General features: G+C 43.2%; 2 protein-coding genes across 4 annotated transcripts in view; one reads left to right on the top strand and one right to left on the bottom strand.

The window, feature by feature from the left end:
- Positions 1-27081, bottom strand: part of PAK5 (p21 (RAC1) activated kinase 5) — a 143762-nt gene that overhangs the window by 115262 nt on the left and 1419 nt on the right. The window lies entirely within an intron of this gene.
- LOC107310937 (D-beta-hydroxybutyrate dehydrogenase, mitochondrial-like) lies at positions 10144-24317 on the top strand. 2 transcript variants are annotated; one of them, XR_014943798.1, is made up of 5 exons: positions 10144-11280; positions 17523-17675; positions 18095-18193; positions 20168-20298; positions 22903-24317. XR_014943798.1 is itself a non-coding variant. In XM_015857056.3 (4 exons), the coding sequence occupies exons 1-4, from the start codon at positions 10515-10517 to the stop codon at positions 23248-23250; spliced, it is 1398 nt and encodes a 465-aa protein (XP_015712542.2). In that variant the 5' UTR covers positions 10144-10514; the 3' UTR covers positions 23251-24317. The 2 variants fall into 2 exon arrangements, 1 of the variants encoding a protein (XP_015712542.2); XM_015857056.3 differs by lacking the exon at positions 18095-18193.

Raw genomic sequence — 27081 nt, 5'->3', positions numbered from 1 at the left:
TCATCACCAGCTTTGGGCCCCGGTATTTTCATCCATGACATCCTTAAAAGACTGCATATGAAACAGCTCCAGAAGTCAAACCAATACCAGTGTGTTGTCACAGTTTAGGGGGGAAATATCATAGAGTATCTTACGTTGGAAGGGACCCTAAAGATCATCAAGCTCCAAGCCCTAGCAGTGGGCAGGGCTGCCCCCCATCAGCTCAGTCTGCCCAGGGTCCCATCCAGCTTGGCCTTGAGAGCCTCCAAGGATGGGGCAACACAGCTCTGGGCAGCAGTGCCAGGGCCTCACTGCCCTCTGAGTGCAGGGCAATCTAACCTTAAATTTCCCCTCTTTCAGCTTAAACCAAATTACATTGGTTTGAATCTCTTATACCACAAACACAAAAAAACAAGGTGGCCCTGTTACTCATCCTGTTGCATTTTTCCAGGCACTCCTAAATTGTTTGTTTAGTTGTTTGTTCATGTTTTTTTTAGGGACTGAAGCCCAGCTGACAAGCCTATAATTCCAGACCTGCTTGTTAGCACCACTTTTGTACCAACAAGCTCAGACCTGCACATCGGACTCCCGGGCTCTGCTCCAACAGACCACTTTAACACATACTTAATTGCAAGGGTGAGACATCTGTGGCTACAGAGGGGATGAGCGACGTGATTAACATTACACATGTGCTGATACATCAATTAAGTCAAACCAACCAAAACAAATACATGGTTTAATAAAATGCTTAGGACTTTAAGAATGCAAATATCACTAAATACTAAACATCGATCACCATGGGTGGCTGAACAGCAGAAATTATTCTTTGTTACAGTGCAATCACCTCCACTATGACGAATTCTTTTGCTACTGTCTTGCTTTATTACCTAGTTTACCTTTCTCAAGTTTTCCTTATCTTAATATCAGTAACAAAATGCCTCTAGGAGATTTTTTCAGACTCATTAGGCTTTTCATCTAGGAAGTTAATGAATTTATCAGATGTCACTCAGTTTAACACAAGCTCTAAGTGATACTTCTAGAATGCATTTAAAGTGCATTTTAAGTTTCTTCTGAAAGTTGGGATATTGACAGCTGAGGAAAGATTAATCTCACTCCTAGGTCAACTCTGTTCAGCTTGGTTTAAATCAACAAAGCTATTAGATGCTGCACTTCACCCCCCAACTTCAAGATTACCTGTAGCAACGTCCCAGGATGAAGTAGCATATATAAAACAGTTGAACTTACAGCAGTGTTGGCAAACAGCAACTCATCATCTCCTCAGACTCCAATAAGCCTTTGCTGTTCTCCAAGTCAGACACTCAGCTCAAACAGGGCCCTTGAGCTGACTGATACTGCCTTATCAAACAGCTTACACCTGTTGGGCTCTCCTCTCCTCTTTACACTGGTCTGCCAATCAAATGACTTCTCTGTTGTTTGCAGTCACCTGGGTAAGCAGGTGCTTGGCCCTGGCACCCAGCTTGGATCAATACTTTGCTCAGTTCTCTCCGTTTGGGTCACTGTTATTTGCTCTTGAACACTGGATGTCCTTGGACAATTAGGCTTTCTTCCACTGCTCCCCTAGCTAGTTCCATCATTCTTTCCACACAACCCATTTCTCCAGACCATCAAAGAGACCTCGAAGCACAGTGTTTATCCCAAATTGATTTTATCTTATTGTACAGAGCTGGAGAGAAATTCCAGATACCAGAGTTCTCTTGAAAGCTAATTATTCTTCAAGGAAGTGTTAGGTAGTCCCAGGGAGCTCCTACCTATTGATTTGCTACTCTGTACTATTGCCTTGCAAAATGTAATTGTTCTCTTCCTGTCTCACGCTGTCATATGTCTCTCAAAACAATCTGGCAAATAAAAATAAAAGTAATAAAGGGCACCAAGAAAGGCACCGTAAGAAAACAAAAATAAATAACTCTCTTTACAAGTAGAGCCTGTAAAGCAAAACTGAGAAATGTATGCAAAACTGTGACTGTGGACTTCATAACTGAAAACCAAATGTAACTGTTACAAAAACTCAGGCTTGAAGGAAATCAAATGGAGATAGTATTCTAAGGGCTCTGGCACTGCAGCTCTCATTTCTGTATTTCTAGGATGAAGGTACCATGGATGGGAATACCATTGCATGTATTGAATATATTGAAGAAGTAATTCCTTTGTGTTTGCTACACGCTCCAACCCACTGCAGGGCAGCTTTGATAGTTCTTTTCTTCTGCCTGGTGAGTCTGTCTGCTGAGGCACAGGCAGTCTCCAGAGGAGCCGGAACCAATTCTGTTTCAATCACACCACACAGCAAGGAAGATAAGGGAGAGAACAGGGAGAGCAGGTTGGGCATACAGCGGTACCGCTGTGCCCACGTCCATGCTGACAAAACTCCGTGATGTAACTTAAAGCTGCTCCCTCAGTGGTTTTAATCAGGAGAGGGCTGCTTAAATCCAGTTCAAGAAGCTGCATTTGGGATTCCTGACCTCTGCCAACTCTCTGCTATCCCCCGTAGCACAAGCCTCACAGGGTAAAGAATTTATTTTGATTTCTCCTTGCCTAGGACTGAAACTCTGCAGGACTAGGTCTGTGAGCTGGTCTGAGGCTCTATGCCCCAAACTGAGTCTGTTCTAATTGGGTATTGCTGGACCTTTGTCTTTGGATGTCAAAGGACGGTTCTGAAGGGGCAGGGGGCTATGGAATGGCGAAGTAGAACAATTACAGTTCATGGTAGGTTATTTTTTTAAACTTCCATCAGAAATTTTCTCATAAGAGAATAAATTCTCATCAGAATCTATATAATGAAAGAAAACAGCAACAAAAAAGCTTGTTTGGAACTACAGAAAAGTAGTTGAGCAAATTTGCATAAACTCTGTCCCACTGCTGCTGCTGCTGCTAGGCAGAGGAGCTGCTGCTTGGAAGATGGTTTCTTTGTGTGTCAACACTTAGCTATGCATCCTGGCATTCATTATTTAACAGCCTCCATGTGACATAAAGCTTTTAGAAACACAGCGTTCTTCAGCAACCCAGATAAGGACCCAGCTCAAATGTTCTTGCTTCTGACTGAGCACACTGCAACAGTTTCAATTCCCACTGATCTGAAAGCCTGGCTGTGCAGACTGTCCCATGCACCGCCACAAAATGTGAATAGGCTCTGCTGGAAAGGAAGCTCATTTCAAAAGCAGAAGCATCATCAAAGAACGGAGCAGCTATATGAGCTATACGGAACAGTGTTTGAATTTGAGTTAAATTACTGTTACCTGTTCTTCTGGTACCCTTGGTAACATCTCAATAATAACAAACAAATGCTAGAGCAAAGCAATGGTCAACATTCATGTGCAACATTTATCATTTCATCCTTAAACCCCAACTTCTAAATCCAAGTGCTTAGAATTATACTCTTAGCTGCCTGTGAGGAGCATTAAAAATGATTCAGTTTAAAGTGGCTCAGCAGCTGAGTCCTGTCAATGAACCTTACTGTGCTGCTCCAAAGCATCTCCATGGCATTTGAGGGCCCATTGATGGCAAGGTAATTGCACAGCAGCAAGAACGAAGCAGGATCTATGCAGAAATCAAACCCTTAGGATTTAAAACACATCTGTTATCAGTTTTGACAGCATTGACAACCTCACTTTACACTTTCAGGCACCCACATGTCAAGAGGTGAGGGCAACGTACATAAATGCTGCAAGCCAAAGGTGAGGGCAAACTGGGAGGAATCCAAGCTTCATCCAGAAGCAGATTGTCATTCTAATACATTATGCTTGAGAGGGTGCCAGTCCAAACGATCTCCTACACACTGGCTAGGCTGGAAAAATGAGCCCCCATATTTCTGTAATAGTGCAGTTGCAATTTCTTATGGTGATTCAATGATTAGAAGATGGAAAGATCCCAAGTCAAGGAAACTGTTCAGCTGAAGATAAATTCACTGGTTCTGAAAAATGTGTCTTTCCTCACAAAATGAAGGTTCCACAAGTAAGAAGGAAAAAGAGATTAGAAATCAGCCTGAAAAATAATATTTATCACCTATTATGTATTAAGACCTTGTCCTGCCAATCATGCACTCTCACTCTGAGACAGAATCTAGCCTTATATGCATTCTCGCTTACTGAAGGGCCAAGGGAACCCCATGTAGCTGCACTGAGACTGCATGCTTGGTAGCACCAGGGAGCTGGAGACTGAACTACTGTAGAGAAGCCAAGCCTTCTTCCTTTGGGTTTTCACTTTTTTAGGAGGAAAACAGGCCTACTGATTAATTCCTTTTGTACAGTGCATGGTCTGGGACTAGGTGTAGGTTGGTGAGTGGCAAGTGGCATCTCTTGAATCATTCTCTGTGAGGTTCAAATTGCATTAGTGTGCTCAGCAGCAAACTGCCACATTTGTCTCTTCTATTAAATGCCCCCTTCACTGCCTACAGCAACTTTCCATCTCTAGTGCCCCTCCATCTCCACCACAAAGTTGACTTTGGACATCCGTTCTTTAAAGAAAGCAAACTTACCCTTCAAGAGGAGCTCATTTTGTACACGGGGCAACCCTGACTTGTAAACAAGGTGAGCAGCTTTCTCTCACACTTGGTCTCTGATTTGCTCTGTGAACATAGGCCACTTTTTCTCTACTTCCTTACCCATCCTTGTGCCCTCGCTATCAGCTATCATCCTGCTGAGCAGAGGCAACACAACTGATACTCAGTTTAAAAATGCAGAGTAATTCCCACAGGGCTATTTCTAGTAAAACTGGTGTCTAGGCTCCTCTGGTTTAGACTACTTGGCAAGTTATCTTCCATGTTCTGAACTGTCCTTGAACAATCACACACAAGGGCAATGTGCCCTTATGCCATCAGCCCTCTTATTTATGCCCTTAGCTACTAAGGAATAGTAATAAGGAATAACGGTATCATTATCTGCACCCTCAAATTTACCAGGTCCTTAAGACTCCATTCTGCAGGCTGCCAGAGGTTCTGGAATGGTGCTTTTCCAGCAGAGTGATGGCTGTGACTGGTCATGTATATTTATTGTACTGCAAACTCAGCAGTTTAGCTACTAATCAGCACAAAGTTTTTGGTTGTTTTTTTACTGTTGTTGTTGTTGTTGTAATCCTAGCTCTCTTTCATTGTACCTCCACACCAGCCCATTCTCAGGGACACAGCAGCTTTCCTGCTACACCTCTAAAACATCCGAACCTGTCTGCTTTCTCTGTGTCATTTCCTTGCTTCTCGCTTGCCTCACCTGTTTCCCACTTGCGAGGATCGAGCAGTGCAGGTGGGAGCTGGCACATCTGTACAGTGTTATTTGCTTACTTCAACCCTTTGCAGAGCTCGCAGTCCGTGAGGGCAGGCGGCGCACTCACCCGGCGACGCTTTCGTCCTGCAGGGACAGGCAGCCCGCATCTTTCTGCCGCGCAGGCTGCCACCTCGTGGGCATCCCCGGCACATGCATTAGCCTGGAACTGGCTCCCAAGCGCATCATGTGCTTCTGATCCAAACAATCCTTCACATCCCTGGCTTGGGAACTTCATAGAGGAGCAGAGGAGATGGGGTTGTTCACTTTGGAGCACAGTTAATGGAATAGATTTTTCATAAAAATAGCAGCTCCCCCAGGCAAATCTATAGGTGCCTATGTGGAATTCAAAGATCAAAAACAGTGAGATTAACCTATTTCTTCCATGAAAGCTAAAACCCCACTGCCCGTGTTAGTGTGTAAGATCCAAGCTGTTACTGTTCATCAATACAGTTGCATCAGCGTTGCATCAATACAGTGCAATCAGGCAGCCCAAAGTAATGGAAATTTTTGTACTGACTTCAGAAAGTTTGGGCTCCAGTTTAGGAACAAGAAAATCAGAGCTAGCTTAAAACTTGCAAATGGAACCTCATGCTTTCCTTAACACCGTGTCCTAAGTGAGGCAAGGCAGCCCTCAGAGGAGAGGGGAGGGAAGGGAACTGGACTAAAATAATTTAAATTATAGGGTGTCTGCTCACTTCTCGTGCTGTCTGTGCACAGCGTGCACCAGATGAACCACAGTGCATCCACCCCTGAGCCAGGGGAGCTTCAATTCAGAAAGGATCAGTCATTTCAGGTGAGAGGAGGAAACAGATTTTCCTGCTTCTGTGTGAATTTCCCTCCCCCCCCCCCACCCCTTTTTTCTTTTGTTGTTTGTTGGCTACTAATCCTGTCCTGTCAGAAAGCACTTAATGTCAGGGACTTAATGAAATAACTTCTGGCAAATGGAAAGCTTCGTCTCTGATATAGCCTGGACATTGTACCACTGACAGGTGTTCCAAATATTTCATGCTCAGAGGTTTTCCAGTCTTGTTCTTTAAAAATGAAGCAACCTCCTTTTTATGTCACGCTGAGCAATACATGTGGCATCCTAAAGCTGTTTTATCAACTGAGTCCAGGGTTTATAAAACTCCGCTCTAAGATTTTAATACAGCTCATCACATTATACAGAACCAGCCATCCTGCTTAGTCTTCAAAGACTTGATATTCCCTAAGCACAGCCCACATGCAACTGCTCCTATCTAATTACATGCAATGACAGCCTCTCTTCCTTTGACACTATAGCTGAGCGTTCTCTGGCTGAGTCCTGAACTAGGACGCACAGCTTGCCAGCTCTAAAAACTGCAAGCGTTACTGTTCAGAATGTCTTCAGCTGTCTAACTGCACCAAAAATACACGGTTTTAATCTTCTTCCTGGAAAGCCAGTTTTTCCAGTTCCAAAACACTTGCCTGCAGAGGCAGGCTTGATTTTAGCTATTCAGATAGTTGCAGCAAGCAGTTGTGTGTTAAGCATTAGAGGGCAGGAATGTAAACTTTTGTGGTCAGGTTGAGTTAATGAGTTAATCAGTTTAATATTCCTTTCTGTTAGATAAGCATTATTTTCAGGGTATTAATATCAAAAAGTCCTAGCTGTCATCCAGAGCATGCTACATTATTCCTTGCACAACAGCCAGAAGATGAGTGAAAAGGTCAGGACTCTGAGCCAATAAGGCACAATGGATGGCAAAGACAAGTGTCACGCTGATGATGAAAGGAGTGCGCTGCAGTCACCTCCTGCCGGTCACAAATCCTGATCTTGCACTCTAGAAATCATGACATTAGCTTCAAAAGCAGAAGAATGTTAAACAAAAGAGGGGAGTGTGTTTGCCATTTTCTAGACTCGCTTGGCTGCAAGCAAGTGGTGGAGGTTTCAGAAGGCAGTTTGTCACATTCTCAGCATTCTTCTGAAGCTGTGACAAAGAGACACTGCACACTGACAGTGCCTCCTGTGAGACCATAGATGGCTTTGCAGTTACCTGGGAAGGCAATAGGGACATATTTCCTTCTGAAAATAAAAATAATAATGAATTCCACACGACACTGGAGAAAGGCTGTAAGAAAGACATCAAATATCATTGCTCCTTCTACCCACCACTGAGAGAGGGTACCATGACAGATGGCAGATCTTGAGACAGCTCCAATTTGCAGTGACTGAGAAGAGAGGGAAACAAACGAGGGGTTGGACTGAACCCTTTTCTCTTGGCTCTAAGCTCACTTTCTGTGGCATCTTTTGCAATAAGACTCTGAGTTATCAAGGAGGAGCGGTGGGTGTCACTGTGTGGCAATCAACATCACTTTTGTGTACAATTTTACATTTGAAAGCATTTCTTTGAAGATGTCTGCCTTCAAAAGGGAGTGCTCAGGAAGGTTAATTGGCTGAAGGCTTGGCCTGGGGGCATACAGCTCCAGCTTGATATGGGAGACTGGGAGATGATACCACTGTATCCTGTGAAGACAGGATACAATTTGGCATCTCCTTGTTTCCTCTTATCCACTGACTTAAGTTTGCAGGGCCTGGAAGAGGAGAACAAAGGAGCTCCTGTGAGATCCAAAAGTCAGAAGCTGGCACTCCAAAAGGAGCTGGCACTCCACCACTCTGGACCTATTTATAAGTTTGTACAATTGTTAGTGATCATCAAGTGAACAACACAACCTCCACCAGTTCATCACTACTGAAGATCAACTTCTAAACTACGAGCAATCCTGGAATCCCGGTGGATCCCTTTTGCTTTCTACAAAGACTCCTTGCTTTTATTTCCTCTCTCTCTTATTTCGTCCACCTTCCCTTCCCTACCTCTCTTAGTGCCTAGGGTTTGTAATGAACTGGTTGGGCAAACATTTGACCTGTTGTGTCTTATCTCACCATTGGGTATGCATATATCAAAGAACCTTCTCTCCCCATCTCCTGTAATTGGAGAGAGACAAGGCTGAAGAAATTAGAACAAGAGAATGGGTAAAATAAACAGGGGTGAACAGACATGAGAATAGACAAAAAGTGGGGTACAAAGGGCACTGTCCCTTTCTTCACGTCTGCCCTTCTCCCAGAGTTAGGGTGAACAGAGAGCTGCACATATTACTTCGATACTCTCTAGCAAGCTCTGTTTCCTCCAGTCACTGACACTTTGCTCAGGAACTCAGTGCATCTCCTCCACCCCTGAAGATGAAGCTGGAAGTCCTGGAGTGCACCAGAGGAGCACAGCTCATCCCAGCTTTCTTTTACCATTTTCTACTCCAACCACTGCATGAGAACAAACTGACAGCCCATTAGAAATTCTATCTGTTTTGCAGGTGAGAACAACACCACAACAGTCCCCTGCTCAACATAACAATTATAGTATCATTTTATTAGCTTTCTGGTTTGCTTCTGTACAATAACTAGTAGAGTTAGTAATGTCTAAGCAGTACTTTTTCCAGAGGAATCTAATCATAAATGCCTTAATCCACAGTTAGACATTTGTGAAAGTAGTTTGATTTTCCAAGGCATGGAAGAAGGGCAGCCAATGTGATGCTCAGCAGTGCAGCACTTTGGAATATCTAACTGTCCCTCCAGCCACCTAAGAAGGATTTGGATGACCCTGGGAAGCTTCTTGTTCAGTTCTCTAACTGCAGTAACCATGAAAGCTGCAGGATGCCTTATAGGAAAGCTTTAGGTGCAAGATCCACAAGTAGCTGTTCTCAGGAAGACATCTGGGTGTGTTCTCAGTGCAGACTTGTTCAGACTCTGACCAGTGCCCAGCCTCTAAGCACCTTCCACTTCCCTGCCATCTCCTTTGCTATCCCAGTCTTACTTTAACTTGCTGCAACCATTCTGAGTTACGGATGAGATACGACACGTGAAGATGAATATAAAATCATATTTCTTATTTTAAATTAGTTTTAAAGGAAGAAAAGGGGATTTCAGATACTATACAAAACACAGGGTTATTAATTCAGTCTGAATATTAACATATATGCAAATATATGTGTGTGTACATGCATTTTGAGTTAGGAATATAATAATATACACCCAGAGAAAAAGTGATTCAACAAATAGAGAAACTCTTTTGCTGATGGTCTGCATGTAAACCTACCTGGCCATATTTACCAAACCAGGTAGTCAAAAAGTTGTTCCTACATGTGAAGGATCATTTTTCCAGTTCTAATCCACGAGTCTCAAGCTAAATTATTATGTTGCTCTGACAACATACTGCTCCTGTTCTCAGATAAGAGCATGCCATATTTGGGTGCCACTTTTTAATATATTTTGAAATTTATTTGGAATAGAAACAGCATAAAATCGAGAGGTTAGTTGGGTTACCTTTTATTCTCCAGGAGAGTGCTTTTGGCACTGCCTGTGATCTTTGTGTTACTAACAGGACAAGAAAGCTGGGAGAGCAGAGGCTGGCAGATGCAAAAGAGAGCTGGGTAGGAGGCACGGAGGAGGTAAATCTGGAACAGCTCTCCATCTTTTTATGCTGCAGGGAACCAGACAGAGAAACTGGCAGGAGAACAGATGGTTATCGACTCTCATGATTTTGAGGGTTGCATAATATTTTTTTAACGTAAAGACAATGCTTTGTGACTCAGAGTTACAGAAGATCAAGTGATCTTCTGAAAGCTAAAAAAGGGCAGCATCTCCTAGTGTGCTGGAGCGCTATCAGCACTACTGAGGATGCTAGACATCTTACCTTGGGTTTAATCATTCCACCCCCTTCTTTGTGGTTTTCCAAGCCACTTGAGGCTCTAAGTCCTATTATGCAATGCCTACTGGGGACTTGAACAATGCAGAAGAGACCACACAGAGCAATTTAAAGCCTAAGCAAATGTAGGCAGATCAGCAGCTGACAACTGTAAAGACACAGGAACACTGTGGACCACGGAAAAGAGATTTAAACAATAATTATTCCTTTTCTCCTTAGAATGCCATTCAAAACACTCTATATTAGTGCAAAGAGATCCCAACACAAACATAAAACGTAGCTGATTCCTCAGACAAGTGTTGTTTTTCAAGACTTGAAAACAGCAGAGCTCTACCAGCTCTCCAACACCTCTGTTACAGCCAGATACAGGGTCTATTTAAGACAGATTACTAAACATGGACAAGGCTAACTGAGGAGCTACAGGGATCCAAATCAGGTAAATACATAGCAACATCTCTGTGTGTTAAGCCCAGCAGTTCCTGTTAGTGTCTATACATCAAAGAATGACTCTGCCCTGTTTGTTTTAAATGCCAACTTTAAATCACAATTAATGAAGGCGTCTGGTTCTTTCCACCGTGTCATTTTACTCACAGGAGACTGCAGAGCGAGGCCCAAAACAGAACAAAGTACTCAAGTTGTGGCCTCACCAGTGCAGTACAGTGGGACAGTTACCTCCCTGATGCTGCTGGTCGCACTATTTCTGAGACAAGCCAGGATACCACTCGGCACAATGCAGCTCGCTTCTGACTGGGGCACCGTGCTACCTCAAAGCAAGCAGGAATTCCCAGGGTGGGGAATTATCCGTCCCCCCGCGGTGTCTTGCGGGCGCGCACCTCGGCAGCTCGCCCCGCCAAGCCCCGGGCTTCCCCGTGCCGCCGGCTGGAGGGGCGGTGCCTGCGGCAGCCGGGGAGGGGTAGCGGGGGCCGTTTACCGCCCTCCAGCTCGGCGGGCCCGCACGGCGCGGCGGCGGGCAGGTATGTGGGCCGCGGTCCCTCTCCTGCCGCTGCTGCTGCTGCCGCTGCTGCTCCTAGCGCGGCGGCGGCGGCGGGAGGCGGCTGCACTGGAGCCGGCCGGCCGGGCCGTGCTCATCACCGGCTGCGACAGCGGCTTCGGGCACCTGCTGGCGCTGCGCCTGCACCGCCTCGGCTTCACCGTGTTCGCCGGCTGCCTCTGCCCCGGCGGCGAGGGGGCGCGGCGGCTGCAGCGGGAGGCGGCGGCGGACGCCGGGCGGATGCGCGTCCTGCGGCTCGATGTCACCCGCGGCCGCGACGTGCTGGCCGCCAAGGAGCTGGTGCTCAGACACCTGCCCGACACAGGTGAGCGGCGGGCGGCGCGGTGGGAGCCCCGCTCCGTGGCCGGCGGGCGGCGGGCCGGGACCGCGGGGCTCGGAGGGAGCCGGCACTGCTGCCCGAGCGCTGCGGCTGCAACTTCTCGCTGCTGGGGAGCGCGGCTATTAGCGGTGCTTACTGCGGTTAGTACTGGTACAGTGCCCCGCTGTGGCAGTGTGTGTAGAAGGGCCGTGTTTATAGTGTTTCATAGTTAGGGCTGGCAGGCAGAAGGACCCAGTGTGCTGCTGAGGATGCACGTGGCTCAGTGCACACACACTCCCGGCGCAGACTATACCCTCAATTACAGACCAACAGTTCCTGCATGCAGAAATAGCTTCACATACAAGGTCTCTGCCTGCCTCATTCATTAGCACCTTGGGAAGGGGATGAAATGAGAAGTGGAGAAAGAAAAAGCCTCAATGCTCCTTATTAAGTCCATGTATTTATGGTTGATCTTGACCTTATCTGATTAAGAGGCAGAGCCTTCCTCTCTCAGGCTCCTTCCCAAGCTGCAGGCACATCGCAGATGACCCACAAAAGCTCTTAGAGGCCAGATGGGGCACAAGGACTGGGGCACCTGAAACTCTGGGTTACAGATAAGTTAATTTATCCTGTAATTCTGATGGTTGTGTTTGTGCAAGCATGCAGACTCTTGAGTCCACAGCTCAGCATGAACTTGCTGGTTACCCTTGCTGCTTGTAGGCACATGGACATGCCTTCAGCTCAAGGCAGATCCCACCAGTTCTTACGGAAGGGGACACTTGAGCACAGTTGGTGTTGAAATGCACATCCTGTTCACACACTGTGTATGCAGAGAGGGTTTTTCAGTCAGGCACATACACATAAAGCAGAGAGTTGGAGATATTTTTTTGTTGCTTTTGGACTGCAGCAACACGAGGGTCATGTTGCAAAGGCAGACAAGAAAATGTAACTTTGCAGAAGCAGATGGAACATACACCATTTGGGAAAACTCCCTATTATCAAGTAATCTTCCTTACATTTATTAAGTAAGAAGGAGCAAAGGAGCTATTTTAATACCTGGGGTTAATGGAGCAAATGCTACAAGTTGTCTTCATTATTTATAAAACACAATTATAAAATATTTTTATCTCAATTGTAATGAAACCATGAGGACGCTCTACTTATATAGAGTCTTCAAATGAAAGATTTCAGAAGGACTGTTCCATCTTGGCACCTCTAAAAATAGATATATTTCCCTTGGTAGCTTATAAAAATAGTTCCAGCATAACAATTCAGCTGACAGTTAACTCTTAAGTGAACCATTTTATTTGATAAAGACAATAATTTATTTACATTCGGGCCAAAGATTGTTTTTAAAGTGGATTGTTGGTTTTTTCCACTGCAAGAACAACTCCATTTTTTCATTTATATTCTGAAATTACCTGTGCCTTAATGTCCCACTGGAGAAGGAACTCTGCAGTGAGTTTTCTCTAGTTGATCATGGAGCATCCAGGGGCCTACAGCATGAGACTAACCAAACTGAAAATCTAGTATGTGTCTGATATTAGCACTAGGGAGAACATAGGGTAGATGGTGAGTCCGGTAGAATGCCTAAAATAGGCATTTGTCAGCAAGAAAATATGAAACTATATATTATATATAGGAAGAAAACTGTACAAACTGATGCAGAAATTCAGTGGGTGGTGCTGAAAGTCAATCAGTGTGATTTACAACAACACTGAAACCTAGATTAGCTTATTTTAAAAGCTATGAAAGCATTCACCTTTAAAACAGTTACTGGAAGTGCTCTGCATACCTTCCAGTTTGTAAATCCTGCTGAACTCAGCTGTCTCTGCCTTCCCCTTCCTCAGCTCAGGGTAATTCTACTCAAAGAATCCCAGTAGAAACTGAGAGAGAAGCCTTTGTCCCCCGAGTCACTAGGATTTGTTTAGGAGCTGTTTCTTTTCTTTACTATGGTCAGTCCCATACAAGTAAAAATGATTTTAAATATGTCTTATTGGCACGCTTGAACCTAAGTTGAGATCAGTAAAATGCTCCTGTATCATCCCAAAATGCTCAAAAAGGAATAACTTCATCTACCTCTGGGTTTAATGCAACACATTTCCAACTAAAACTTTAGAAGATGTACCAAAACAGTGAGGAAGCAGCTAAACAGTTCGATGGTTTGCTGATTCTCTCAGAAACTACAGAAAAATCAGTACTTTTTGGATTTTCTTCTATTTAAAACATGATTTCTCATCCTTTCCTGTTCTGAGTAGATAGCATCATGGAAGAGAGGGACATTCATTTTGGTCTTCCAGTCCTAGGTTATCAAATACTGTTCACCCCTTAATTAAGATTTCCTGTTCATAGGATCCTTGCAGTAGGCTGTTGGTACCATCATTTAGCCCAGACATCATACATAAATAGACTCATTCTCACAATGAAGACAACCACAGCATAACATCTGGAGGAATGGATGGTGACTCTAGAGAGTACAAATCTGAAACGCAGGAGTCTCAGTTGACCTGTTACGATGGACACTCCACATTTCCCTCAAGCAAATTGGTTTGCTCCCTCTCTGCATTTTTCAGTAGGAAGCTGGCATCACGCTCTGCTCCATTTGGCTTGTTTCCATTAGTATTGGGATCCTTCAGGAAACAGCCTGCCATTTTTGCAATAAGAAACTCCAAAATTCAGCGAAATCGAAAACACACGTTTCAATTTTGAAAATGTGGTTGAATTGTGATATCGTCTCCATGCAGGCGCCTGACATGAACACAGACAGAAACGTGTGCTCTAGAAACACACAGCTTCACTGACTTGAACAGGAAGAACACTTTAATAAGAGCTTCTGGAAAGAACATCAGGTATCTCTCAGGTCTAAATACAGACTTTGGATATGTGCTTTTTGGCCAACATCCTTTGAAGCAGTAATTATCTGGAAGGTTATTTGAGAGCCAGTGCTCTCCTGAATGCCTCACTAATCTTAAGTTAGGTTTCCTAAAGTGATTCTTTAGATCCTCTGCTATCTCTCTTAATCTTTGTCCTCAGAATCCATTTTCTTAATGCAGAGATCAGTGAAGATCTCTGCTTTCCAGTTTATTTCTCTCCTGCCTGCTGTAGTACAGTCTGACACTCCTCTTCCTAAACTGTGTCCTGAACTGAGCTCTGTTATGACAGTCTGAACAATTTTTGCCTCCAGATCAAATCATCAGCTGCTTTTTCTTCATGTGTCTGTGCATAGACACTCAGAGGCAATGTGATGTCTCTTTTCTTCAGCTATTTTGTTTAATCTCATGTACGCCCTGTCCTTCTAGGAGGCAGTGAATTGACTAGCTCTAGTTATCAGAGATTCACATTAAGTTCTACCAAGGACCACACCACTGATATTCTGACCAGAAGACTTTCAGCAGTTGCACAGATCTTCCCAGGCCTTTTTATGGTCACTATATTTCTGCATTACAGACAGCCCCTGGATTTTCCCCAGGGATCCTGTTGAACATGAGAAGGACTCCTGCAGCTGGCTAGACCCTGGTTCTGAAATCGTATCTGATTCTGTGCTGAAAACTGCCACATTTTCGACATTAACGAACCACTCATTATTTAGGTAGCACTTGGCAAACTGATTCAACCACAAGAAGCGATAAGAAGATTTTGGGAACACTTCAGAATTTTTCCCGTTTAGAGATGTCAGAACGTTCTGCTGAGGAACAGTATGTTTCACTTGAGGGCAAATGAAATACTTTGAGCTAACTCTGAGCAAAGTATCTTTTTACATTTTACATAATCTTTTCCTCAAAAGAGTCTGTTTCTCTTTAACTCAAGCATTTATTTCTCCTTGACTTTGATCTGGCCACTGAAAAGCAAGAAGGAGCTATTATTCTACAAACACTGCATGTCTGTACACATGGGCTGGCCTTATCACAAACCACCCCGAGTCTTTGAAGTGCAGGAGGGAAAGCTGGCAAGCACCTGAAGAGAAAGCTTCTACCTTGCAATTTAAATTCTGTATTTCATACTTTAGAGAAAGAAAATCAATCACTTAAAGTCCAACAGATGTATTTCTGAAGACCTAATGAATTCTGGGGTATGTGGAACAAGTGCTCTTGCTGTGCAGGATGCAGTGGCAAAAGCAAAATGACATTTTTGTTTCAATTAGAAAAGGTAAAGCTCAGAAGATCAAGGAACAACTCTGACAGTGATGTCAGACTTCAGTTTGGGTTGTGCTTTTTTAAAAATAAACCTGAGTAGAGAAACCTGCAGCCTAAACAGATGGAGTATGCAGCTACTCGGTCCATCTGCAGATCAGATCACGTGCAAGTATAAAAATATTGACAATTAGTTCTCAGAGGACTCTAATCCAGTGAAGCATTTCACAGGGAAGCCAGTCCTGTGGGGTTAGTTCCATTTTAAGAAGGGGAAATTAAGCCATAGAATGATGGAAAGACCTGGGACAAGAGAGCAGTGGCAGGGAAAAGGATACCTTGGATTCTAAATTTGAGGGGCTGATTTTTTGGTCTGCTTCCTCTTCTCTGTCCTATCAACATCTGGGGCAGTGCCAAAGAGGGAAACGCAAAGGACAGGTACATTGAGTAGGACAGAAGACAGTCTGTATCTAGAGTCATGAGAGAGGTCCAGCGCTAGGACCTGCTGTGTTATAGACCACTACATGATGGTCTACTCACTTTGGAGGACAGAATTATTTAAGTTCCATGTGGTAAATTACTGATTTTGAGTGCTTTGCTCTGCAAATAAGACATCACTGAAACAACCTGGTTTCTTTAAGCACCAGTTGCATTATGTAGCACAATAGTGTATATGTATATATATATATTAGGAATGCTTACAGAGCTCTACTTTCCAAAGTAATTCTAAACATTGTCTATTTCGGCTTTAACTATTTCTGTGAATGAAATTCTGTATTAACAGTTCCTGGCAGAGCAGTGGAAGGATCAAGATACAATGAAACCATCACAGTAACTTTGTGGGGAAGTTCACAAAGAAAAGAGCTCAGCGAAAGGGTTTCTGCAGCACTTTCACCAGGGTAATCAAAGGTCCCATCTTTTCCAGCATGGGTACAGGGGGTATCACACACCCCTCCTCTGTCCAGGGGATGAAAGAGGCACTGTTACCCACTGCTTTGCCTGAGACCTAGACCTGGAGGTCCTGCAGAAGGAATCAGAATACAATCATTTACCTCAAACAGACATGTATGACATCTCTTAGAAATGCATAAGCAAAACTGGCAAGGCCAGCAGAAACAAGCAGCAAACTTAGTTATTTCTCAGTCCACTCTGAGTACTTCTTAATTACACTGTTGGTCACCCTCAAAATACTCTTTAAGTTAGGATTTGAGGGCAGAAACAGCAGTGCTTTCACAAGCACCGTGTCACTTACTGCTTTACCAAACAGCTGTAGAAAAGTGCTCTGTAGGCTAGAACAAGTCAGCGTGGCTTCATCAGCATTTAGTCAGCATGTCAGCTCTGATCTGTGAGCACTGCCACCCTTCAGCAAAAAGCATGTCCAGCAACCAAGGTTCTGAGTGCTGCACAATGCTTACATGAAGTATTCTGTGGCTTTGGGCTAAAGGGCTTGGTGTAGTTATGTCAGAACAAGCTCTGCTGTCTGCAGAGATCTGCTTGTAAATGCTGAAATCTTATTGCATTTTAGGGGGCTGGGCTTCTACTGTGAGTCCCATTGTTAGGTGGGAGTAGAGCTGGCCAAGGGTAGAAAGTCCAGAAAACACCATAGCCATGGACCTTACTTGTCTGCTCTACCCAGTGCTGTGCCCATGTACCCAGCTGTGTCTGACTTCAGAAGGAATTGAAGCTCAAAACCCTGAAAAAGACAGAGACTTCTAAATGAGTCAGGCACCTTGGAAATATTACCCCTTCGCCTCTAGACTGCTTAATGTAATTTTCACAAAGCTGCTCATTGCACACGGTGGGATTCAAGTAATTAAAATATCATGATACACTGGCACTGGCAGTAATAAGTAGTCTCCCAGATCATGTTATTCATAAATAACTTAAGAAGACTATAAAGTGAGTGATTATTAAATAGCATTGAGACTTGCATTGTCCAGATAGCGGGCAAAATTACATCCTTTCATTAAACAAAACATTCCTGCACTTATAAGTGGATAGTCAAAAAGATAATGCAACTGAAAAGTTGTTATAAAGGGCACGGCTTCCCAGTGTTGTTTGGTTGCCAGGGGGTGATTGTTTTCAGCAAACAATGCTTGCTAAGGTATTTCTCTCCTTTAGGTTTTTGGGGGCTCGTGAACAACGCAGGAATCTCCACATTTGGTGAGACAGGATGGCTGTCAATGGAGAAATATGAGAAGTTTGCGGATGTGAATCTTCTTGGGAGCATCAGGACAACCCTGGCATTTCTTCCTCTTCTGAGGAAATACAAGGGTAATGCTAATCCACTGTTATTTGGAGTTGTAGAATAATTAGATTACTATAATCAGGGTAATGTAAGCACCTATAAAAGAAGCCTTAATTGTCTTTCACTGAACTGAAATGACAGCTTCCTTCTGCGTGGCCTAAATGACCCTAGGAAGATGGTGAAATCCTAAGAAGGAAACAACCCTTAAAGATTCTGCCTTTGCAATACATAAGGAAAAAATAAAATTTACAAACAATAAATTTATCTCAGCATTTGGCTGAAAACAAAGAGTAAAAATAATAATAATAATAATAATAATGCTTCCAGCAGATTATGAAGCCCAGGCAACATTTTGTCAGCACTGACAATCAGGAGACAAAGATCCAGTCAACTCCTGCTTAACTTCTTTAATGTAGGCTTTACTGTTTTACTGTGTGGCATTTAGGAGAGGAAGACTGATCATACAGAGGTGAACTAGAGACAGCCAGCTTCCAGTTCCAGGCTTGACAAGATCTTCTCTATGACCTTGGGCAGAAAACCCCACGTATGTGAAAAAGTGTTGTACAGAGATGCATGGTATCAAATGGGATAAATGCTGTAGCATGAACCTCCATGTGCATGTGCTTTGCCCTTGCTTCTAATGAGAAATGGCTTGAATAGCTCTCTACAGCATCGCAGAATGTCTCAATTGCTTTGCAGTTTGTTCCTTCTCCATCTGCATTTGGAAAACAAAGACAGTCATATCCTTTCTCCTCACTTTGCTGAGCTTGTCTATTTCAATTGTAAGCTCTTTAAGGCAAGGATTCCCTCTACTGTGTATGTAGAGCATCAAGCATTGCAGGGCTAGCTCTTGTATGGAATCCCCAGATATCACTGTTACACAAAATGCTGGTAAGATAAAAGCATCCTCTTTTTTCCTACTTTGCTTCTTTCTTCTTGGATGCCTTTGGCTGATATTTTGATGGAAGAAAAGAGCAACCTCTAAATACTGCATGCTGGAAATTTTTGTAAGAGAATGTGCTATTGCATACAGAGTGAGAAACAGCAAATGTGTTACATGGCCATTACACAAGGAGACATCAGTTTCTTTCTCTGATGTCCTGTGTACTGCTAAAACTTTATGATGCTCTAAAGCTCCATGGGAACTTCCAGCATTCTCTTGGGAAAACTGGGTTTCAGTTAGCTCAGGCAAAGAGGAAATTTAAACAGTGTGTCCCCTATTCTGGGTGCATGCTCCAAACTTCTTAGTTAGTGGATCAAGGAGGGAAAGGTTATCCTACCATCTCTTACACAGAGCCTGAGTCCCAATGGAAGAGGCTTACTGCCATTTCAGGATGAGCAACTTGTCCAAGAAGAGCTTCAAGATTATTAATACTTGTAAAGGAGGGTATTTCCCTTCAGGCAAGTACTGAACATCTGATTCTGAGAGGAAAAACATAACTTTTCCTGATGGTGAGGCCAGCTGACAAAGCATCATGATCAGCACATTGGTTGTCATTCTGCCATTACTGGATATGAGGCCTATCCCAGACACTGTGTAAGAAGTCAGGGATGACAGATTTCACTGCATTCCCATGATACCCTCCTGGTAGCCCAGAAGCCTGTACCATTTGGTCAGATCTGGTGCCCAGATGTTCTCTGCATCTGTGGCAGTAATAGGGATGGTACTGTGTTTTCTAAATTGCTAGCTATGAGGATATTATCTCTCTCACCTCTGATATGAATATATATTGACACATACCATATACACATATTTGTTACTATATGGTGTGATTGTCTGGTGGAAGCTGACAAATAAACAGTGGAATCAGACCACAGCCCAAAGCCTCAAATCAGAACTCTGTGCATTTAATGCCTGCATTCCTTAGAAAAGGAAAAAAAGGCAGCACAGATGACAAATCACAGCACAGCGGTGTAAGACTGCACACATTTTGTCAAGTCACCTTTCTCTGGTAAAGCTTGTCCCTGTACAATCTGATTATGGGTTTATGTGCAGTTTTAAGCTGGAACTCAGTGCACAGACATCATTAGCACAGAATAAATAGTATTAGAAGTCACATAGCCATAAACGATATTAGTAGTCACGTAGCCCCTAAAAGGAAAGTCATTCACTTCACTCCTCTGCAGTCCTTCTCCTATTACTAGCACAGTCTTTCATTGCTGCTTTTCAGTCTAAAGATCTTAAGGGAGTGCTCTGTTGCCATCTTTTTTCATCTTCTGTTACCTGAGTCAATTGTCTCAAGCAGAATAAGCAGCACATTGGGAATCTGTCATCCCCAGTCTGGTCCAGAGCATGTCACTAGATGGAAGGAAGCTGCTTGCATGATGATATCTGCTTTACAGAGCTCAGTGCACAGTTTTGCTGAGACCACGCATTCACACAGCACAGCTTTTGCATGTTGTAAAACAACATTGTGCTAAATACTACCTTAATTGCAATTCCTAAGACTCAGGCAATCAATTCTATTTAGAAGATCAAGAGTGAAAAGTTTTGTTATTTGTACTACTTTCTTTTCAGGACGCATTGTTTTCATGTCCAGCATTATTGCCTATTTTACTCTGGGAAATGGCATTTATTCCATGACCAAAGCAGCTATTGAAAAATTTTGTGATGCACTAAGACTGGAAATGAAGAAGTTTGGTGTCCAGGTAAGTGATGTAATAAATAGCTGCTCTGTGAAGCTTCCTGCTATTTCAAACACTGTTTTTGTTTGTGTATTACTGTCTAATCTTACACAAGGCAAGCTGCATACATCCATACAAAGGGATGGCAAGGAAAGCAGCACCCTGGAAGCCATGGATGCAGCTTTCCCCTGGCAAGAGGTGGCTCCTCTGTGGGTAATCAGTGGGCTGGAAATAACAGCAGGCAGCAGAGCTGGGTGGTGGTTGCAGCTCTGTGAAACGTGGGGTAGCACACCATCTTTGTGACAATGCTGCAACTTGCACCCTTTCTCCACATCCTCTATAGTGAAAAAGCCTTGAGACACGCTTGCCTGAACAGTGCCATGCTTTTAACAGTAACTTTTAACATTATGAAGCAATGGAAACTTTCACACCTGCAAGAGCAAAGAGCCCAGGTCTGAGCACTGTGCAGCAAAAAATGAAGGCTTGCCACCTACCAGAAGAGTTTTTCCTCTCCCACATCAATGCTTAAAAGCTCCTCCCTATTTCTGGGAATAGCAACTCTGCAAGAGGCAGTATTCATGCAGAGTGATTTTTTTATCCTCTTGACCTAAGAGAAGTCTGTAAGAGTGCTCTTAGTGCTGTACCTAACACTTACAGTCAGACCTGAAGTTTGGATCATGGAGTAGCTTCACAGGGCTTCTTCCTTAGAGTCACTCTACTGCTGAAATACTCTTCTAAAACACTGGAAGCATTCCCTAGAGAATTTACCTCTGTATATTCTTTTACATATACAGACTTAGAGCATTGTTCATAAGCTTTGTATTAGAAGAAATTACAGCTATGCTTCTATCAGCTGCCCCTGTCAGATAAATATAAAATGCAAGTGATTTCACACATCCTAATGCCACACAGCATGATGAGGATTTGAACTGATTAGCCGAGGATAATCTCAAATGGATGGAAGAGCTTAGTTTAACAGGTTAACTGCTGTAGTGGCTCTAGGATTTTTACTGTTCCCCCACCCCCGGAATAACCTCAACACACAACACAGTAGATCAGGCTGACAAACACTTCAGGTGTATCTATGAAAATTACTTCTGTGTTTCTCACTGTATGCATGGCATTTATTGGCCTTTGCCTCAGAATCTACCCTGCAGAAGATAAGCTCCCTCTTCCCAGTGCTCCTCTCTCCTGCTCTGCTACTCCCATTTTGCTTTCAGGAGATGGTTGCCCAGAGGTGGCAAGGAACAGATGGCATCATGGCTTGGTCCCATTGAATTCTGGCAAGCTGGCTACCTACAGGAAACAGTGTGCGTCTGCCACTAGAAAAAAGGCTAAAGAAAATGAGGGAAGGGGAAATAAATCTTAATATCTCCTAGCCAACTTCATGTAGCTGCAAAACATGAAGTTTTGAATGGCCCCTTTCTTTAAAATATACATAGGATTTTTACTACTGACATTATTTTGGCTAATATTAGGCAATTCTGAAGAGTCTAAAGCAAGGGGACTGAAAGATGCCCTATGGCAAACCTACCAAAGACAGCATGAGACATTCCCAGTCTGACTTGGGGCAGGGGGGAGGCTACCTGCATCCCTTCTGCTGGGTGCTACAGGCTGCAGAGCACTGGTGGCTATGCAGGCAGACAGGCTGGCACGTGGCAGCACTGCTGCACCCCTGGCAGATGAGCTGGATGGCAGATTGGGGGCATTAGAGTTATAAATTAACACAGATTCCCAAAGAATGTCTGTCAAATCCTAAAGTCTTTTATATGGCTCAGCACCATTTTTCTTCACATTGTGCTAATAGTCTTTAGAAATCAGGTCAGTTAAATGCCATGGAGTTTTGAGTGCTGCATATCTACAGACAGTTTTAACAAGGCAGCTGCTAGCTGAGGTATTCCAGGCAGAGCATGCACATTGGAAGTGCTAAGCTTGCTCTGCAATTCTCCAGAAGTCAGCAGAACAGCAGAATAATACATGCAAAGGAAACAGGCTGAGCAGCAAAGAGTTTGTCCACTTTGAATTTAAATCTGTGTGCACAGAAATCTGGAAATCTGTTAATACTTTGCGACCTCTGGAGCAGCACCTCTGGCCTCTTCTGTACTTGTATTGATAAACCCATTTCTTTTTCTTTTCCCCGACTTGGGGAAAATGACATTTCTTCCCTCAGGAATTGCTTATTTCCTTCTGTCCCAAATGGACAAAATAAATAAATAAACAAATAAATCACCAACTGCAACATTTGCCACCGAGAGAAAAACCTCCAGGCATTCCACACTGGAGACATTAAAGTTACACCAAAATAATTTGCCTCCTAACTATCATAACATTGATACCACTAAGCATTCTGTATATATAAGGATGCATGGCTGCATTCTGTGAAGGCATGAACACGTAACAATCAGAGTGAAATGAGGAAGCCAGAATAAAGCACCTCTGCAATGGCAAAAGTTTCATGGGAATACACTTGATTTCAGTAAAGTTGTCAAGGTTGAAATTCCCACAAAGCAGCATTTTCCAGAAGAGATCTGTTCATGAGAAGCTTTGTATCTGTTTTACTGCATTTGGTATTTAACTGAGTTCAGAACAACTGACTGCACTTTGCTAAGTCTCACATCTTGCTTTTAGGTCTGTATTATTCAGCCGGGAAATTACGCACGATCTACAAAAATTCAGCCCCCAGTCAGTGCGGAACAGATCTGGAGTGAACTCAGTGAAGAGGAAAAGGCAGTTTACAATAAGGAGTATGTTCAGGAGCGGGCAGACTTTTTCAACAACATCCTCAGCAAAGGAAGCACGAACGGCAACGAGGTTGTAGATGCTATGGTAGATGCTCTCATGTCTCCTGCACCCAAGGCACGTTACATGGTAGCAAAGCTTAAGGAAAAAGCACTGGTGTTTGTATGTGCTTTATTCCCAACTGTTGTGATGGATTCTGTTTTGTCTTATGCACTGAGTAAAGTAAAACTTGCATAGCTGACGTTGATACTGTTCAATGACTCAGGCAATTTGTTATAACAAACTGTCAAAGCTCTGTGTAATGCCCCCAGAAACAGCATCATAACATCACTTAAATGACAGGAACTTTGGAGGGTCTCCCTACTCAGAACTGTCACTTGTTCACAGAGAAATACATCACACATTTACCCAGCAACCATATTTCTCTCTGTATGGTGGAAATAATACAAGTATGGCATTGTATGGTTGAAATAATACAAGTTTAACATACAGTTGGAATACTACAAACATAGAAATAAATAGCCAGAAGGTAACTAAGGAAAAGGACTTACCAACTCTGAGGCCTTCAAGATAGGTGCGCACCAATGTTGTGGCTCACCACAAGAACTCCGCAAAGAAACAATCTCCAGAAAGAAATGCTACGTTAGTGGTGGTCAGCTCTTAAATGGGAGCTGGGAGAGGTAGAGTCAAGCACCACCCCCTTCCAGGAGCAAAACTGAATTACCTTCACCTGTGCTCCCACAGCTGACTTACCACTTGCCTCAGATGGTTAATCAGAGGTTCAGGCTGTGATCAACAGTTTCCCTTACACTCTCATGGAAAAAGATTAGGCCACTTATGCTGCTCTAGGTATTGCCTAGAAAATGTAATGCAGCTTTTCTTAATGCAGTACCAAATTATGGCGTTAGAGACATGACAGAGACGAAATGGAGTGTATCCTAGAGGACAACTGTGCATCTGAAATCGTTATAACAGAGGTGAAAATACCTTATTTGTAGGAACCTGAATAGTAATTTATTAGAAGTGATGAACAGAAGTTAATGGAAAAGTTAGGCACGACTAACAGATTCTGAAATACTTTCAATGGAGGTAAGTACCTTCAGAAAGATAGGAAGAGCTACACATGAGTAATAAAGTTGTGTTTGTACCAATAGAAACAGTAGCTTGGGTAACTACAGCTCAGTACTTTTTCTGGTGTTATGGATAAACATGTAACAAAGCATATGTATATGGACACTGAAAAATAAGTAACACATTTCATTTACAACTGAATATTAAATTCTAAATAAACTCTATTTATCTAATGTCTGTATTGTTTAGTGCATTAACCCAAAATGTAGTCAGAGAGCTGAGACCAAGGTGATAGGTATCAGTATACAGTAGCAACCTTTAGCTTAAAAGAACGTATTAAGCGTGGAGCTCTGTTTTTGCTACTATTATAGGAATTAAGGTCTGATTGAAAAGAATAAATATTTATTAGCATGAACATGAAAACCTTAGTAACCTACATCTATGACAGTAATTGAGCACACTGGCTTCATTAGCAGCTGCCTACTGCCTGCTGTGGAAAAGATTTCTGATTCAGACATTCGGATTTTTAAGTGTGACTTGGTTGTGGTGTGGCTCCGAGTCCTCTACCTACAGGAGCAAAGATCACTGAATTATTGGAACCACCTATGGTGACAGTGGTAGATACAGAGCAGCAGCATGAAGCTCTCCTGTGCCAGGTCTCCCATATCAAATCAAAGGTTTTAGTGTAATAGACAGATTTTTGGCCCAAACCATAAATTGCAAGCTGTACCTGGGAAGTGTTTCTTGATGGATTTAATTAATTACTGAAAAAAAAATCTCTTTCTTTCATGATGGGTAATTTGTTGGTCTGAGTCAAGAGCATGGAGGAGATGAGCAAACAGACTGACTGCTGCAGGTTCTCTCCCAGTAGCAGTCAGTGGCAGAATAGCCATCTTGCTGTACCTTTTCTAAAATGGAATGTGGAACATTCCATTTCTCTTCCTAAATGCTCAGCTTGTCCATGCAGGTGGCACTGGTTAAGAGGACAAGCCAGGACTCCCCACCCGAGCCTGTCAACAGCAAGATTACCAGATGGCTATCATCCGCTTTCCTCATTTAACCACAGCTGAGCAAGGCCAGGCAAGGAAACAGAACCGAGGTTTATTCCAACTGAACCAATTGATTTCTTGTATAGGAATTCCCCCTGCGTGACCCTAGGGATTTCAGCAGCCTCACACTGCTTTGGAACAGGGGTTTCATGCTCTTAAACATTCTTTGTGCAGATTACCCTTCCTTACAGTAAGCAGCGCTGAACTCAGCTAGCAGCTTTGAAATCCAGATGTTTCTCCATCAGGCTCACAATGCATGCAACTCTCCAGTCTCTGCCTCAGAGATCATTTTGCTTTCCATTTAATGTTCACCTTCTATTTGCCTTCCTAAAAGTTGCAGCAATACCTTAGCAATGCTGAGATAGCACCTTCAGAAGAGTTGTCTCCCAGTTACAGATGACATAAGTATTTCCAAATGCAAATTCCTTTTATTTGCTGTGAATGTGGTGAAGCATGTGATCAATATTTCATTAGCTTCATGTAACATCAGATGAGCAACACTCATTTATTTCTTTGTCTTGCAAACAAAGAACTTGCACCACGTACCGCATACAGGGTACAGTGACAGGCTGGATGAGAACAGATGGGACAAGTGAAGGCAGTTTATACTTTCATTGTAGCCTAACCTGTCAGTGTGAAAGCTAACTGAAAAAGAGCTACAAAAAGATTATCTTTCGTCTCCCCCTAGCTTTTAATATTATGATCTGAAGATAAAGAACTAATCAAGAGAGAATCAGAGCTTCACTTATTAACAGGCCTGACACACTCCTACTGAAAGTCATCTGGAATTCTCTCATGACATTACATGGGCTCCACAGCATAGCATTAGGCCTAAAAAAAAATCAGAGGGAGTGATTTCAGAGACCTGAGGCTTAATAGAAAAGAGACCCTCACAGGAAACAGTGACGAAAGGAGTGCAGCACTCTTTTTCCAGGACTTATAGGGTGTAGAACCTTTGGGATTATTAACAGAGGCTTTTAGTGAACAAATACTGCCAACTAAGTCTGTGACAAAGAACGAGGATGTCCGCAGTAGTTCACTCCACTCAAATTCCTACCCACCTAATTGTTACTGTAGAAACCCAGAAGAAGAGGAACTTCTTTACTGGGGAACATGTGTTGGGAAGTGGGCAACTTCCAGGCTGCTCCACTGTCCCTTTTGTTACTTTGCCACCGTAGGATGAGGAATGCCTCCTGCTTACCCAGTTACTGAAGAGCTTTCTTACTAAGAACGTCCATCAGTTATTTCATGGTCTTTCTCTTTTATGCAAGGGCTTATTTCTAAGATATTAATCAACAGAATGAACAAGCATTATTTTTGACAGTAAGTGATTATGGAAAGTGAATGAAGAAGAGAGAAAAAATAAGCTAAATCAAAAGTTTAGTGAATTGTGCATTTATCTGAGTAGTATTAATAGCTTCACACAGTGTCATCAAGGAAAGGAAAGAGAACAGAGACAGGGAAACATCTTCTCCAGAAAATTACTGCTCTTTTCAGAATTAGACTTGTTGCCTAACTTGAGCAGTGCAGTTTGAGAGAGGCCCCCATGACAAGCTGCACTGGTGGGTAGCAGAGTTGTCACTCCACAGTCACTGTCACTGTGCATCAGTTATGCATGTGCCCTCTGGGCACTGCACATCACTGCAGTGCAATGGACCAGGCTGGGAGTTTTACTGGAACTTAGCAATATTAACACCCATGTTTGCTTCCATGGTGTGACTGCATGCTCCTTCAGTGCAATTCTCAGCTGGTTATAACAGTCCAGACAACCTTCCAAACTAGCCAGATGTGTATGTTTGTGTTGTGCTGACAAACCCAAATGAGTTTTGGGCGCATTGCACTGAGCTGCAGTTATCTTTTGCAGCAGTGTCAGAATCTCAAGAGATGAGAAGCAGTAACAATTACTTGTGCAGTAAAAGGCTTAAGCCAAAACCATGCAGTTCCCAGG

This window comes from Coturnix japonica, chromosome 3, assembly GCF_054131305.1.
Source record: "Coturnix japonica strain WE chromosome 3, WE-NBRP24, whole genome shotgun sequence".
NCBI lineage: Eukaryota > Metazoa > Chordata > Aves > Galliformes > Phasianidae > Coturnix > Coturnix japonica.
The sequence above is the reverse complement of the archived record's forward strand: the minus strand, read 5'-3'. Positions and strand labels throughout refer to the sequence as shown.